The sequence below is a fragment of the Rhinolophus hipposideros genome, assembly GCF_964194185.1.
Source record: "Rhinolophus hipposideros genome assembly, chromosome: 5".
NCBI lineage: Eukaryota > Metazoa > Chordata > Mammalia > Chiroptera > Rhinolophidae > Rhinolophus > Rhinolophus hipposideros.
The window spans coordinates 73,402,472-73,420,249 of NC_138051.1; the positions used below are offsets into that span (position 1 = coordinate 73,402,472).

The window sequence follows — 17,778 nt, forward strand, 5'->3', positions numbered from 1 at the left end:
ACTTTCACAAATCCCTTTGTTTCTTGCCTTTTGCTCTGATGTCACAGGCTGTCCATGTTGCCATGGCATCAGTTAAACTTGCTGTTTTCTTGAATGAATGTATTTGACCTAGTATCTGGGTTTAGTAAGGACATTCAGTGGTTCTTCTCTCAAGTAACCAATTAATTTTCGTAGATAAAGAGAACCTAAGAGAAAGAAAGAGGCAGTTGCTCAGGCAAGGCTCAGATGTAGTACCTCTGCTCCTGATTCTGGTAGCTCTGATAGTCATGGTAATTTGCCCTTTCTTCTTCAGAAGTACAATGAGTGTCTGTGGGGAAAGATAGCTCTAAACCAGGGGTGCCCAAACTTTTTTCAACGTTTTTTACCAAGGGCCATGTGCGGTAAAATACACAAACAGCCGGGCCACTCACTCGAGGTGAGAAGTACGTATTGCCTCACCTGGTTTATTTAAGTAAACTAAATATATTTTTGGAATTTGCTGCGGCCCAATTAACAATGGATTGCGGACCCGCAGTTGGCCCGCAATTTTGACACCGCTGCTCTAAACTGAGGTGAACAGTTTGAGCTCTCTCTCATTGTAATTATGGCAATTTGATCCAGCTGTGTTACTGAAAAGAGGTGACAGCCTCTGGCACAACTGTCTAAATTAATGTGCCACTGTGACCAGGCCAAGTGTCCTGGAGTTCAGGAAGCCATTTTGGAGCTATTCTGGGACATTTATTCCCACTTATTTGTCCCAATTTGGGACACTTATTCTTTCTGTTCCATTGGTGCTCCATTAGAACAGGAATCTCTTTGCTTGAGACCCAAGAATCTGGTCTGCTTCAGTAAGAACTGATAGAGGGCCTGAGAGAATTGTTTAAACATAAGGATCTGAGGGGTGAGAGCTGTTTATCTGGAACAGATCGATAATGTGAGTTCAGGGCTCTGTACTTGCTTTCAGTGGTTGGTAGAGAATGTTAGCAATTAGAGCTTAGGTGTATGCTAGTGATGCTGCAGCCTGGGTCCCACCCTACCATTTCACTGAAACCATCTTGAGGAAGCTCACTGATTTGTCAGCCTTTATTTTGCTGGACGTCTGTGTTGCACAACTGACCATTTTATTCTTGAAATATTCTCTTAGCCAAGACTCTACTCTCCCTGAGTCTCCTCTCCCCGTTGACTGGTCCTTCCTGGATGCCTTTGTGAGATTCTCTTGCGGTTCCCAACCCTAAATGTTGATTTCTCCAGTGTCCCTCCAACTGTGGGCTAAGTAGCCACATTTCACTCTCAGAGATGTCTCAAACTCAACGTGTTCAAAACAAAATTGTCTTCTCCCTCAAATCGGCTTCTCCGACTGTCTTCCCATTGTCTGTTTCACAGTATCCATTCATTATCTAGTTACTCAAGTCAAACTGCAAGACCATCACAATTCTTTTCTCCTTCCCTTTAGTCCCTTATATCTGTTGATCACAAGGTCTCCTTGATTTCCCCTTCTAAATCGTCAGAGTCCTTCTCTGTGGTGGCACTGCTTTAATTCTGTCCTTACTCCTGGCTGTAACTTTCCAATGGTTTCTCTTGTCCCATTTTTGCCTTTCTCAGTTCACATTCTTCACTGCCACCAGAGTGATCTTTCCAAGACTTTGCTTAAAGTCTTTCCTTGGCTTTCTTTGCATGTATCTATGCTTCTCAGTCTTGCCCTATGCTATCTAATTTGCCATATTATTTATTTTGGTGTTCTTTTAATTGGCTTTAAAGCTTCATACTTTTATTTTAAAACTTTTTAAATTTAGTTAAATTTGTTGGGGTAACATTGGTTAATAACATCTTGTATTCAAGTTTCAGGGGTACAGTACTATTATGTATAATACAACATGTGTATATTATATTGTGTCTAGTCTAGTCTCCTTCTGTCACCATATACTTGACTCCTTTACCTTCTTCATCCTCTCCTTACCCCAGTCCTCTCTGGTAACCACCATACTGTTGTATGTGTGTATGAGTTTGTTTGTTTTATTCATTGTTTATTCATTTGTTGTTTTCTGTTTTATATGAATATAATGGAATACTACTCAGCCATAAAAAATGATGAAATATTGCCATTTGTGACAACATGAATGGATCTTGAGAGTATCATGCTAAGTGAAATAAGTCAGATGTAAAAGGACAAGAACCATATAATTTCACTCATACACGTATCCCACATACTCGTATTTCAATATATATTTTCAAAATACAAGAATTCTTTGAAAATGTATCCACAATACCATTATTGGTGAGACGAGATTGTAACAGTGGCACTAAATCTTTTGAGATTTGGATCTCTGGTTTGTTTGTATATGTCTTGTTTGTCTGTATATCTCTGGTATAATTTGATTTAACAAGTGTAATTTAGCTTGGGTCATTTAGCTTTTGAAAACTTTCTTTGCCTTCCTCCCCTGCTGCCAAACCTTATACACTTACTGTGCAGTTTCAGTGGTTCTGTTTACTCCGGCCATGCAGGCCCTGTGACTTGGGAGAGGTTGTGCATCAGCATGGGATCCAGATCTCTAACAGTTTTCTTTTATAACATTGCCTGGCCACAATATAAGCTAGATGATCAGGACGTCTGGCCGGCCAACAGAACTCTTAACTTTAACACCATGCAACTAGGCCTCTTCTGCTGGAGGCTACAAAAGTGGTCCAAGGCCCCCAATGTCCAAGCTTTAGTGGCCTAAGTCAAGACCCGGACTTCTGGGAACAGTGCCGCACGTGCTTGGCTAAATTTCCTTAGTCTATTTCCCCCACCTCCTTGATGATCCTCTCTTACCCCAAGTTTCCCCATGGCCAACACAGCCTCTAGACTTTCCTCCTCCCCAGGCTTCAGCACCCCCTTCTTCCTCTCCCTCTGATTCTTCCACCTCATCCCTTCCTGACTTGTTCCTTTCCCCATCTCCTGCGACCACTCCCTCTTACTCCACTGGTCCCGTTCTAAGTCCTGCAGGGGCCACCTGCACTGGGAATCATTGTAAGGGAGATGGCTTTTGGACTGGAGTCTGCCATCCTCCCACAGTGCTGGCATTCTGAATAAGCTTACTTTTAAAATAAATTCATGTTATCTCTGTGATAAAATTTATCAAGAAAATAGTTTAGATAATTAACTTTAAAATGTCAGAATTAAGAACTAATAAGTGATGAAAATAAGGTTTTAGATGAAACTTTTCAGTAATAATCATATATTGTAGATGCTTGGATGTGATTTCCCAGCATCTGTTGGTAACTTAGGATTTTAGTTTTGCTAAGTTATGTTAAATGATAAAAATTGTTGAATAGGTATTTCAAGATAATGAAATGCTGAAATATTAATTATTAGTAGATAGGTCTGAGTTCATCTATTTGTCTTGTCACAGAAACGTTGAAAGATAAATTAAGATCTGTTAATAAATATATCTTGTATTTTATTACAAAAGCCTATGCTTTTGAAGTTGCAAAATATATTCCTGGATTTGCCAGTGGAAATGCTAATTGCTTGCTTTTGGTTGTCAGTAAAAATTGAGGTTCTAAAGGTTATAGATTCTAATTAATATGAAAGGAAATGATGGGTGTTTTCAAGGAAGGTATACGGTATGGAAATACATTTTTGAAGGAACTGAAAGAAAGTATGTTGTCCTAAAGATGATTATTTTTGAATGAGTTAAGAAGAGACAAACCAAGAGGGACTGTTGTAGGGAAAGTTGTAGGTTTGTGAAAATCCTTGAGAGAGTTTGATGTATACTTAAGCTAACTATGATTAAATAAATTTGAATATCAAAGGTGAGCTAGTAGAGTTGAGTTTTTTTCCTCTCTGCTAAGTAGGACAAATATCTTAGACTATTGGTCTGTTATTGATATTATAAAAGTTTCTGCCTAAAAAGCAAAGATTGTATGTATCATCAGAAGAATTTCTATGTTTTATATTGTCCTGATCAGGTCCTTGGTTACTAAAAAAAACTAGATCTTTACCATAGTAAGAATGAAGTTTTGCTAAAAATTATGTAAGCTTCCATATTCTAGGACTCCTGGAGATCATGTGCCCTTCTCACGTCAGATATAAGCCAGTGTAAACAATGATTTAACTGTTTTTACCAAAACCCTAGATAAGTCAGGGTAAATTAATTAAACTTGGCCTAATATTTTCCCTGACAGCTTATTATAGTAATTCTGACCCATTGTTACATCTTAATGAAAAGGCACAGATCCTAGAGAAGACCAGGGAATTTGTTATAACATCTTTTACAACCGAGACGGGGAAGATGAGGAAAGAAAGGATCAGTGAGACTGGAGACGAGGCCAGAGACAGGCCAGACTTTGCTGCAGGGCCAGTGCCACCTCAGGTCACCCTGGAAACCCCAGAAGAGACACACCAGGATATAGGAGCGCCAGACCACGAGTAAGGAGTGTCCTAATCCTCCAAAGCAGCCATACCCCTTGTGCAAAACAAAAACGCATTGGAGGAGGAATTACCCTTTGCTCTGAAGGGAGTGGGGACCAACTCCTTTCCCACAAATGGCTATAACCAATTGACGGGCCTGAAGCTCCCAGCAGCTTCCAAGCTGTTCTCACACCTAAAAAAAGTTAATATCAAATACCCAGTATTGTAGAAATATAATTTTTAAAAAATCTCCCAACTGAGAAAACCTGTCCACAAAGTAAAAGAAAGAAAACAGTTTATTATTGAATAAGCATTACACCAAGCAATCTGCTAAGAGACTGCAAAGACAAAGAAATCTCACCCTTTTATATAGCCATGCAGGTGCAACCTATTACACGTTTTCAAGATAAATGATAACTAGTGCTCCAGGAAGAGGACTGGATAGTACCTTTTGTCGCATCACATAAAGCTCATCCTAACTTTATCATGGAAATTGGAGTGGCAACCTGTGTTAGTTGATTGGCTTGATCTGGAGGGCAAACACTTCTTAACACACGAGGTAGTTTTGCAAATTGGAGCAAGGCGCCCACTACCTGTGCCCACAGAAGCCATCCAGTCTCTTACTCTCCCACAGGAACTGAAGTCAGAGCCCTAGATGTCTGCATTTCAAAAAGATGGTTCCCAGGTCCTTGAGGAAACATTCCTGAGTTGTGAGAATGGCTAGAAGCTTATTTAGTCATTACAAAGGTTTACATTTGAAAAGGACAGAGAAAGAAATTCTGAAACAAAAGGGAGGGGAGAAGTCTATTCCCATATTTTCAATAAGGACAAGTAATTAAGTCTATTTTCAATTTTTATCTGCCCCTACACCAGTTAATGTTCACACTGCCCCATTGACTTAACATTTTATATTTATTTTTTACCGTTTGAGTTGGGGTCTAAATTGATTGATGTCTCTTAAGTCCCTTATAGCTCCCTCCTCTGTTATTTACTTTTTCCTTGCAGTTTACGTGTGGAAAAAACTATGTCTTTTCTCTGCAGAATCTCTCAGTTTGCATTTTGCAGGTCGCATCCACATGTCATGACATGTTCTTTTGTCCTCTATTCCTCAAATTGGTAATTGGATATAGATCTTTGGTCAGATTTAGGTTCAATTTTTTTCCCCCTGGAAATTCTGCTTCATACGTAGCGGTATACACTTCCATCAGAAGTGATGTTATCAGCCATTGAATATTGTCTATAATTGATCCATAAACTTGTTTCCATGTATTTTCAACGGGATAGTCTCTAACACTGCCATGCTAATATGTCCAAAACTGAACTTAAGATCTCTACTCCCTTCCCGTGTCTTTCTCATCTGGCTACAGAACCAGGAAGCTGGAGGACAGACCCATTGTCTCTCCACATCCCCCTTAAGTATTGCTAGAATCTCAGTTCTCTCCCATAGCCCCTATGTGGGGCTGCTCTTTTCCAAGCCAGTCCATTTCCCAAAGGACACTGCAGTGAAGATTTGATTTGCCACCTCCTGCCTTGAAAACCTTAGTAGCTCCCTAGTACTTTTAGGATCTGGGCCCTGCTCCCTTTTCCTGACTCATCTTTCTATAGTTCTCCTGAATGAACCCAGGGGGATTATGAATTGTTCTGATAGGACAGAAGATATTATGTACCTTTTCTGCCTGGTAATCCTTTGATTCCTGGCTCAAACCTTCAAGATTCAGATATCGCCTCTTCTGAGAAGTCCTTCTGGCTCTTCCAGGACCTTCCCCTGTTCCCACCATGGCCTGTGCGCAGCTGCACCCTAGCCGTTAGCATTGGATTGTGCTTTCCCTGCCTGTGTTCTCACCAGGCTGTGAGCTCTTTGAAGTCTGCAGCCATACTTTATATCCCTAGGATTTAGCAGAGTGCTAGGCACACAGTAAGCACACCGTCAGCTTTTATTGAAGGAAGAAAGGGGACAAAACATCTGAAGGGGAGCAGAATTTGCCATTAAAAAAAAAATGCCTCTCTGGCCTATTGATTATTTTAGGCTGGTTAATTTAAAGAAATGGCAGGCAACGGAGAAGCCTAGAAGTTACCTTTTGTTCAGGACATTTACATTTGTAAAGGAAATCTCCATTTGTAAGGGTGTTTCTCTCACTAGGCCATCCTTCATTATCAGTGTAGAAAGTAGGGACTTAAATCTTCTTAGCAATTTTATCCTTGTTTACTGTGCTTTTTCTGGCCATCTCCCATAACTGACTCTCCACCCCCAACATCTTGTGTCTTTAGCTGAAGATGGTATTTCAGGTGATGGCTTCTGCCATTTTGGCAGGACTCAGTGTTCCTGGATCTATCCCATGTATACAGAAGGTATACATGTTATTAAACTTGGTTTTTCTCCTGTTAATCTGTATCATGTCACTTTGATTAGTAGACCAGTCAAAAGAACCTTGAAGGTAGAGGAAATTTTTTCTCCCCATACATCCTAGGTTTCTCCTGTAACTTCTGTTGACACAAGAACGTCCAAACCTATAGAACATTTTTATGAGTTTATTTGAGCTGTGGGGGAGAATAAACTTTCCTATATCCTCAAGGTTTTTTTGGCTGGTCTAATAATCAAATAGACATGAGATGGATTAGCAAGAAAAAAATAACCAAATTTAATTACTTACATATGTATGGGAACCCACATAAATGAGAGAGACTCCACACACAGGAGAAGTTCAAAGACAGAGGAAAAATGAATATAAAAGACATTCTGAGCTAGGGATGAGGTAAAGTGCCTGGGGGACTTCAAAGGGTCATTCCAGGATGATAAGAGCAGATGTTTAAATAGAAGTTTGCCATTCCCTATAAATAGGTCAAAAGAGGTTATCTCTGATAATCTCTTATTATGGGCAAGGTCCCTAATTTAAATTCTAGGTAGGTAAGGGAGGGACAGAACTTTCTCTTGAGTGCAGCTATAGTTGCCGTTAGCTCAGAAAAGGTGGGTAGCTTGTTCTGAACCCCCACAGAGCCAAATAGAGGAGGCAAGATCTCAACAGACTTGAGAAAATGCTCCCGAGGATGACAGTTTTGCGGTTTTTTATACATTTGGAATTAAGGAGGGAATATAAGGAAAATTACATGAAGATGGAAGAATGAAAGGCAAGGGTTGGATTACAGGATAATTAAGATTCTGTGCTCTCACAATTGTCACCCCAATAAACTTTAACTTAAAAAAAAGATTACATGCTCTCTTGAACGTGGTCATACCTCCAATGTGTCTCAAAAAGAGGATTACTTTGTTAACAAAGGTGTGTTAATCTAGATGCACAGAAAGAATGGACAGGGCTGCTTAAGGCAAAGATAAGGTCTTTACTAAAAGTTCTGTGCCTGGGGCATGATTACCCCGTTAGGAATTTATGATCAGATCACCCTGTGAGGTTACTGTCAGTCACTGGACTTGTCAGATTTATTGTCAGAATCCCATTTTGGTTCACAATTCATTCACATTGTGACCCATGGGATTTTCCCAGATTACAATTTCCTTTATCTCAAAATGATTTGCACTTCAGAAGCCATCTGGTTTCCCAGGTTTTTAAGACTGTGTGACTCAAAGAATAATGCATATATCAAATTGTTTACCTTTTACAAAGTGTTTGGCTACCAGTTGATGAATTTATTCAAGCTAAATGTTAGTAGGTGATAATGGCCAGTTATTGCCTCCCCACCTTTTAAACATACTTGGTTTTGAACAAGGACCTGAGTAGCTACTGATGGCTGCTTCAAGTAACGCTGACCTCTAGTTACTTTAGACAGATGTTGCATTATTCCTTCAATATCCAAAATAGCACCGTTTAGAGGCCCAGAACCTAAAGGATTAGTGTGGTTGGTTTAAATAATTTAATCCTTGAATAAATTTACTTCCTTTCTATTAAGGACCAAACTCTTGGAAGTGAGTGTATGTTAATATAATAGGTGTGGTAATGCTCAGATTTGAAGAGAAGAAAGACAGAATCTTCCTGGCTCCCCAACTCACCCCTACAGGCCAGAACCAATGAATAGGAAGAGAAATAACACCTTCCTGTGTGACCCAAGAATTGAGTCACAGCAGGGTGCGGCACTGTGGTTAGGTCTTTCAGAGGATTGGTATTCCAAGATTTAACTAGCTGTCAACATAAGAAAAGTCCAACCCTGTAGAGATTTTTATTTTGTTGTTGTTTATTTGAGCCAAACTGAGACAACTGCCTGGAAGCAAGAATTCAAATGCTCTGGAGAATGACAGTTATACACTTTCTTTTATACATTTGGAATTAAGACGGAACTAAGGCAGATTACATGAAGATGGGAGAAAGTAAGGCAGGGATCAGATTATATGCTCTTTTGAGGGTGGAAAAGAGGTCTGGAAAAGAGGATCACTTCTGGCATTTCAAAAGTGTGTAAAGCTAGACGCACCAGAACAATGGACAGGGCTTGCTTAAGGCAGAGATAAACCTCGCGTAGGCCTGGGATGTGACTACCTTCCACGACCTGCCCAGGTAAGACTTTATGATCACATCACCCTGTGATGTTACTTTCCGTCAGCTTTGTTACAGACCTCCTTTTTTATCTGCAATTCCCCCTTTTAATCATAAATCAATCCGAAGGATGCATCAATGACCAACCTATTGGTTGGATAGTGTGGTCTCCTAGCACTAGGAAGGCTCATTTCTATGGAGTCTGAGTATCGATGTTGACTTGTTCAAACAGTGGACCGTTGGGGATGGGCCAAAATCGTAACCATGGGACGTGAGTTAAGACTGAATTTTCCCAAAAGGGAAGGGCAGGTAAATGGAAGGCTGTCAGGTCTTATGGCTTTCTTTTTTTCTTTTTCCTTTTTTCATAATGCAAAGATTTATTTGTATGAACAATGAGAATTAGGATACTAGATAAGAAGCAAAGCAGTCTTCTGTCAAATGGAGAAGATTGGTCATATGGCTTTCAGTGCAAAAAGCACTGGATTATTTCTACCGTGTTTCCCCGAAAATAAGACCTAGCCAGACAATCAACTCTAATGCGTCTTTGGGAACAAAAATTAATATAAGACCGGGTATAATATAATATAATATAATATAATATAATATAATATAAAATACCGGGTCTTATATTAATTTTTGCTCCCAAAGACGCGTTAGAGCTGATTGTCTGGCTAGGTCTTATTTTCGAGGAAATAGGGTATCCTGTGAACTATCATGATCAGCGTCTTGCCATCTTTCTCATTCTTCTGTATTTTGCATCTAGTATAACATTTACATAAGCCATAAAGAGTATTAAAAATTATCTTATACATCTTCAGTAATTAACAGTTGGAATATATAGGAAAACCCAAAGACTAAGTATAACTATTATTATGACTAATATCATTAGCAGACAGGTAAAGAAAATCACACAGTTGGTTTCCGAGTTCAGCATTTATCTGTAGGTATAATGCCTTGTTGATGTCTTGGGAGAGCTACCTGTGATGGCAGTGGCTTCTCATCCATGAGGAGTCTTCGGTGCCCACTGTAGGAGGAGGTGAGTGTCAGAGACATGGGGTAGATGTCCATTCATAGTTCGGTGCCTGATAAGGTCTCTTTTGGTTGCAGAGTGTCTTTTATTTGATATCCTTGCCAATAAACAGAATCTCCAGGTGGCAGTCAGTGATTTCTAAAGTCTGTATCCTGGAAGCTTTCTGTGACAGGAAGCAGTTACCTATTTGGCATTTTCTTAAAGTGACTTTATCAAACCTTTGGAATTAATGTAAGATGTCTCCTTTTAATAATGTCAGCTCATAGGTTCCTTCATCTAATTTAAGTCCAGCTTAGACGCACTATGATGTATGAAAGATTGTAAAAACCGAAAAATGGGGTTTGCCAGGGAGTCTGGAAGAACCAAGCGACTGTCTTCTGTTTCCTATTGCCCTGACTATTCGTTTAATTTACAACCACTGTTTACCCATACAATACACACTAGAAGTTGTTTTGTTTTGTTTTGTTTTAATTCACTGATTTATAATGCTTCCCATGTAATTTAACATTAAAAAAATATTTTCAGGTGTTCCTAGCTTTTCGCAAATGCTATTCTGCCAGTAGGCTGTATGGGGCTTGGTGGACTCTCCCATATGTCAGCCCACTTTGCAACCCATCTCCCTTGTCTTCTTGGGAGCCCTGGGAGCAGCTGGAGCTACCCAAGAGGAAGTCAGAGCCGTAGGGAAAATTGGGTACCTTTATGCTATCGAAAAATGCCTGCTCAGTCATAACATTGTCTTAGGTGAGTCGCCAACCAAAGGGTGATTCAGGCTGGTTCTAAATAGTTGGAGCTATTTAACTTGGCTGAATTTCTTCCTCTGAAGTATGTGATACAGAGGACATGAGGATTAGCACTATCCATACAGTATGGTGTGTGTGGAAGCAGACAATTTTGTACCTTTTCTTTCTTTCGTGTCACCTGGCTTCTTTCAGGGATTCACTAGCGATCAGGACCCTAAACAGAAGTGCTGTCCACAGGTACTGCTAAGGTCAGGTAGGACTGTTTTGATTTCTTCCCCACCAGCTGGTTTCATCATTCTGTTGATGCGCTTGTGTTCTCATTCCACTCCAGTGGAGCCCAGAGATGTTTATCATGGCCAAAGGTAACATCTGGGCCGAAAAGATCATAATAATCTTCAGTGTATTTTTTATTATCAGCACTAGGAGAGAAGCAGTGAGGCTGGGTCATTATATACAGAGCTTTGTTTTTTCCACTGCAAGTCAAACATGAGGGCCCTTTCAAGTTGGTTCCAAATCTGTTTGTCATGAGAGCTTCCTTGAAGTTTCAGGTTCATTCTGTCCCACACTGCCTTCTTAAAAGAGAGGAAAGAGCAGCAATGAAACTTTATGTCTCATTTGATCTACATTTGCAGATGAGTTATCCTAAAGCACAAAAAATTCAAGAAAGGGACAGTACCCTCAAGCATGACAGGCAGATATTCCTTTCGTATTACAATATTTGCTCTTTCCACTATTACTCTAAGTTTCTTTAAAAATTAGTGAGACTATTTCTTGTGCCTTTTGAACTAGAAGAATTTGCCATAGCACTCTGATAAATAGCTTCATTATTACTCAGTTCACCTGGCTCTTACAAAAAATAACCTCCCATCATCCTCCCCACTCCTCAAAACTCTGGCCTATGTGTTACAATTCATGTTTTCTACAACCTCCTGTTGCATTGCTCCAATGTGCAAATTTCTCATTTTTATTAAATTGCTCAACTGTTTTCCAAACATGGCATGTCCGTTTCTTCTTTCAGACCCTCATTAACTTAACTCTTTAGAAACCAATGCTGGGCTCTATTCCACTAGATCTTCGGGTGCTGCTGCAATGCTATCAGAACAGTAGGCATTCTAGAAGGCTCCTAAGAGGCCGTATCAGGATGGTATAGTATATTCACTGGTGTAGCTCTGTACTGCACTGGAATAGTTAGGATTACCGATAGGATCAGCGACGTAAGCTTGAGTATTTGAGTTCTTTCTTAATCACTTAAAGGTTCTGGCAGTAGAATTTAAAAGTACTCATTCTGGCAGAGGTTGCTAGGTATCTGCCCAAATTCATCCTCTAACCATCCGGACATAACTCAGACCTGCAATTGCAGGCAGTGCCATGGGAGCAGGAGTGATGTGCCACTTCTGGGCCAAGGCCTTTAAAAGTAGAGGTGTTTTCCTCAATGTGTTCTTCCTCTCCCGCTGCCCTGAACCTGGGAAGCCCTGACCTTAGCTACACAGATGGCCAAGCCCCAGGTACGGCAGAGCCACAAGTCAGAAGGAGCTTTCCCTCTGAATCATTGTAATGAGGAAAGCCTCCTGCTTACCTAGAATATCCACCCTGGATGTTAAATAAACAGGAATCAATTTACTGTGTTTAAGCTATTGTTTTGAGGAGGGTTTGTTATAGCAGTTTAGCCCGCTCTGTTGAACAACCTTATTTAAAAGAGTATTATGCATTGTGTTTATGAGTAAAGATCAGAAAGGATAGAGCACAAGCCTAGAGAGTGGGATAGGGAACTTCCACCATTAGACACTTTCTTATCAACTTTACCAACTTTTTCTATGGCCAGTAAACAACCGCATTAGCAAAAACAGTGCTGGTACAAAGTTAATTTGTTGTAGGAATCATTCCTTGACTACACCAATCCTCACTGAATTTCCTTTTACTCCTGTAGCGCTCATTGTCCCTGGAACTTATCGTGGACATTAAAGAGCAGAGGTGGGAGTCATATGGGGTGGGCCACTCAGCCAGGGCCTCTCAAGATATTAATCCCTTCAGGGGTCTGGCTCTCAGCTTTATGGATCCAGGAATAGAAGTCTTGATGTGTGCAGAGCTTAGCAGGCTTTTCAGGCCCAGAGACTCATGCTAACTATGATGTATAACCCCACATGCTCATGCCAAATTATGGGGAGTAGGAGCCCTTCCAGTATCCACTGTCAGGAAGCGCTCTTGCTTGTAGGAGGGTAACTGGGAAATTAAATGAATCACCAGAGGGCTGTTTGGTGAGCAAGGAGTCAGAGCAGGTGGAGTCAGATGATGTTGGCTGTGGATTAATCTAGTGATCCACTCCATAGTGTTACACATTTAATGACCAAAATCCTTTAATGAAATTCAGTCTCGCTGTAAGACTGCCAAATTCTCTTAGGTCCCTTTATGGTTTCTGCAGCTTTCTTCCACGTGAGTAATAGTGAGCCGAGCACTGTTTTCTGTCACACTTATTGGAGCCTACATCCCAGTTTCCATGATTGGATTAGAGGGTCCCCCAGGTTCTGTCACTTATGCACCATGTTGATCACTTTAATTCCCCATATATTTCTTCTCGGTCATGTGAAGATAAATGAGTTCAAGTAGTCTTCAAAAGTTAATAGTATTTAATTAGAGTGTAGACCTTTTCTATTCATAATTGTATACCTAATATAAAACACCCGACATGCCCTGGTGTCTTATGCTTAGTAAGAACCTAGATGCTTGATAAGATTTAAGGAGTTGCCGAGGTAAACAGGACATGGAAATAGAAACACCCAGGTGTAGGCACTGCCACTAAGAATCTGCCTGGCCCAAGACGGTGTTGCCAACAATGGTTAAGACCTGGCATTGACTGGAACATGAGTTAAAGCTTCATTTCTCTTAAATCTAAAATGTCCTCCCATATTTTGAGATGTGATAAAGTGCATAATGACTTTACTCGTGGCGTTTCTCCCCCTTTCTTTAAAAAGATTTTTGTAGATGTTTTATTTGGTTATTTTTTCCCCTCTTGGTTCCAAACGTCTTTGGCGTGTTATGTTCTTCTCCCACCTTCAACACCTTCTCCTTTCTTTCTCTTTTAACTTAGTTGTCCAGAGCATCTCTGATTCTGGGCCTTTTATATAATTATTTTTTTAATGCAGTGACCAAAAGATACATACAGCATTCTAGCTGCAGGTGCATTTACCTTTAATCGAGACCAGGATGAGGTGTTCTGTTTTGCTCCCAATATCCTTTTTGGTTTGATCCCTTGGGTGGCATGAAGTTCAGGTCACTGTTGGGCTTGTGTTCCAGGTCACTGTTTCTCAAATTTTTAAATTCTCTCAGAAGTTTGGCTTTGGATTGAGTTTGGGTTCAAGAGGTTAAGCTCAAAACTGTACAATTTAAATTCAAGATGGATCCGTGCTAGTCTTAATCCAAATCTTTTTAACACAAATCTCTGAATAACACGATTACCCTGTGTCCACTTCACCCGACAACACAGCATACCTGGACTCCAGTTTGAGAAACAGGGTCTTAAGGATACAATCTACAGTAACGTTCTATTCTCTGCGAGTTCACATCCCTAACTCATAGCGTTGGATTATTTAGTTCTCACCCTACATGTGGCATCCAACCAACTTACTGATATATAAGTGGTTATGATGCAAAGATTGGTACTTACACTAAGATAAAAATTAATGTGTAGTGACTGCTGTCAGAATTTGCTGGAATACGTGAAACCCGGGTGGGAAAATATTACAGCTTACTGTCAGAATATGCCACTAGTTCTTTTTTTATTTACAAAACTTTTTTTTTTTTTTAAAGAGAAGTCTGTGCCTTTATTGGCAGAAGAGGCTACTTGAGGGGGAAGAAGAGGAAGGAGTGGGTGGCCCCAATGCCGGGCTGGTAGTAGTACTTCACGGGCTTTTAGGTGATGGAAAACTCGCCCAGGTAGTGGCCAGTCATCTCCGGCTTGATTCCACGTGGGTGAAGGTCTTGCAGTTCTAGACGCCCATCATTTCCGGCAGGATGATCATGTCCCCGCAGGTGTCTCTTCACCCTCTGGCTTCTCCGTGGCGCTTTCTGGTTGGTGCTGCGCAGGTGCTTCAGCAAGTGCCACTTCCGCCGCCACTGCCCGGTGCTGTGCAGCTGCGTCACTGCGACAGCTGCTCTAAGGACATGTCCAGCAGCTGGTCAAGGGGCACGCAGCGGTAGGTGACCTTGCGGAAAGTCCACGGCTGCTTCTGCTCCACGTCAGCCCTTTTGTCGGTTCTTCAGAAAGGACTCACTAGTTCTTAAAGTGTCTGAATCAAGAAGGATTCTTGGGGGGAGACAAACTGCATCGTCGAGAATACACACACTGGGGGCTGATGGCCTGGTTTTGGATCCTGATTCTGGCAGGTAGCCACTGTGTGACCTTGGGACCTAGGTTTATAACATGAACATTTCTGTATACGTGTTTTTGTCCTAAGTTAGTAGTATTTAACTTACTTTATATCCTGTTGGTTCCCCTTGATATTTTACTTCCACTCTATAACTCTGGAATATCTGAGGTCTAATTGCTACCAATTTTGTGATCGTTAAGTCAGTTATCATTGCTGGGCTTCACTTTCCAAACCCCAGCTTCCTTACCTGCAAAATGGTGCTCCTGATAGGATATACCCAAAGGATAGCTGGGAGGTCTGAAATAATCCTGCCAATCATGCGACGGTTTGAATTTTACTGTGATAAATGAGTTTATGTTGCATACTTTGTCACAAGTTATTATTTGTGGCCCAGGCCAGGAAGAGTTGGAATAACATTTCCAATTATTCTTGTCACCCTCCATGTTTCCAGGCTGCCGCCTAAAAGACTTTGGAGATTTGAGTTTCACTCCAGTCCCCAAAGATGATCTCTACAACAACTTGATAGTGAATCCTCGCTCAGTGGGCCTTGCCAACCAGGAACTGGCTGAGGTAGTTAGTAGAGCAGTGTCAGATGGCTACAGCTGTGTCACAGTAGGAGGAGACCACAGGTAAGCTGGGAGCCAGGGGTGGTGGGGCGGCTGGATTGCGTGGTGCAGTGGGCTAATCAATTAGCTTGTCTCAGCTTCCTCACTTCAAGGCAAAATACCATTCCGGAATTGTTAGGGTATGATGTTATAAAAACAAATTAATACACAGAAACTTCATTTAAAATGAAGTAGGGAGGCCAAAAGAGGAAGCTCTCATGCCCTGTCAGTGGATCTCCAAGCACAGCAGAAGGAACTCTTTTTAACAGCCCTCCCAACTTCTCTTCTCCTACAAAGGAATTTCCTCTCCTTTGTTTTAGTGGGCTTGCATGTGGCCTGTCAAGGTTGTATGTTCTAGGTTACAGTTCTGTTGTTCCTAAATAAACCTATTTTGCTGGAGAAATATCTGGCTGGCTTTTTGTTTAAGGTCAACAATGTGCATAATAGCATTTTGATGTCTAAGATCATGAGCCGCTGGAGGCACACGTGGTTTTCTTTGTAGGACACACTGTATAGTGGGACAAGTTCCGAGGTAGACTAAAGTTCTTAGACATAGTGCAGTGTTTCATGCTTACCTCTTGGAAAGCTGTCTTGAGAATCTGTCTTACGACTTTCATTTGGCTGTTTGGGAGAATGGGAAGGATCCATCCATAGGCTCAACTTGTTTTTGTTATTGTTTTAGCATTTCTAATAGATTTATTCCAAATTCCCCACTTGACATGTGAATACATTCTCTACCTCCACAGTAACTGACCCTGGGTGACATACATTCAGTCATCCCTCTCTTAGTGAATCAGCATGGACTTTGTTTTATTGAGCACTGTTCTGATGTGTTCTCAAGCAGCATGAGGAATTGCGGGAAACTTGTGATTTATTAGGCCTTAATGAAATAAATACACATGCAATTTAAAAAAACTGAATTCTACAAAATTTCAGAGAAGATCAGTCTGGGCTAGGGTAGTCAGATTTCACAGGGGAGTATGAGTTGAGCTAAGCAATGAAGGTTTTTGTTTGAAAAAAATGGCATTTAAGTAAGGAGTGTCGAGTACTTTATATACATTCTCAGTTAATCCTCATAATAACGACGTGAGGCAAATACAGTTTTATCTAATTTACTGTTGGGAACACCGAGGGAACAAAGGTTAGATAACTTCCAAAGTCTAGAGCGAGGAAGAAGCAAAGCTGGGATTCAAATCCAATGTGACTTTTATAGTCAGTTAACTTTTCTTCTGAGATCCAATCTAGCAACTTTCTTTCAAGTGCTCACAGAGCTTCTCCGATCACTTAACAGAAGTTAAATCTTTGTTACAACTGGAAAGGCAGGTAGATTCCTCATTATGAATAAAATTTGTACACAGAATACAAAGTAGTCCCAGATTCTCTACTTGAGATTCAATTAAATCAACAAGTGTGTGTGTATCTCCTGCCTGTTAACTCAGTGCTAGCTTTCAGAGTTCATTTATATTGTCTTTCTTCTCATCTCACTATTTGGGGACCGCTTATCAATGTGAATATCACAGTCCTTGGTTTTTTCTTTTGTCGGTAGCTATCTAGATTGCAGCCCTATCACTGGTCCCAATTTCCTGTTCAGTGCTAAAATCTAGGCTATCTGGAAGATTCTAGACAGGAAGGGAAGAGTGTAAAACCTTAACAGCTGTTGAACATTTTTGAAATGAAGAGGCATTTTTAGGTCACTCTGCTCCTTTTACATAGGACAGCATACATTATTGCCTAAATCATCAAACCATCTCTGACTTAAAGAGGCCAAGATTATTATCCCTATCTTACAGAAAAGGAAACTAAGTCTAGAGAAATGGAATGACTTGTCCTAGATCACACAGCTCTCCCTGGGGAAAAAGCCCCAGCATTCTGACTTAACCCACTGCTTTCAGCACTAGACCATGCTATCCCTGAGAAAGGCCCTATGTGGGGCATAGAGCCTAAAATGCTGTCTCATGCTATCCCGACGAAGAAGGATGGCTATAGTTAGTTCCTAAGGTGCTTAAGTTGCATTTCCCTTCTATATCAAATTCTTTGGTTACTGGGAAGCTGGACAGCTTTCCATCTACGATTTCATGAGCTATAGTCCTACAGTTGAGACAGAACAGTTGGCTAATATACGCAGACACCAAGGACAAGGAAGGGCAAAAAACAGAAACAGTGATATTTGAATGCTATGCTAATGTATATAA

General features: G+C 40.7%; 1 protein-coding gene across 3 annotated transcripts in view; it reads left to right on the plus strand.

Annotated features, from left to right (window-relative positions):
* Positions 1-17,778, plus strand: part of ARG2 (arginase 2) — a 28,366-nt gene that overhangs the window by 3,940 nt on the left and 6,648 nt on the right. For all 3 annotated transcript variants that reach the window (XM_081049152.1, XM_081049153.1, XM_081049154.1), the window contains exon 3: positions 15,433-15,610. In XM_081049152.1, the coding sequence (XP_080905278.1) occupies positions 15,433-15,610 (178 nt within the window). The remainder of the gene's footprint in view (positions 1-15,432; positions 15,611-17,778) is intronic.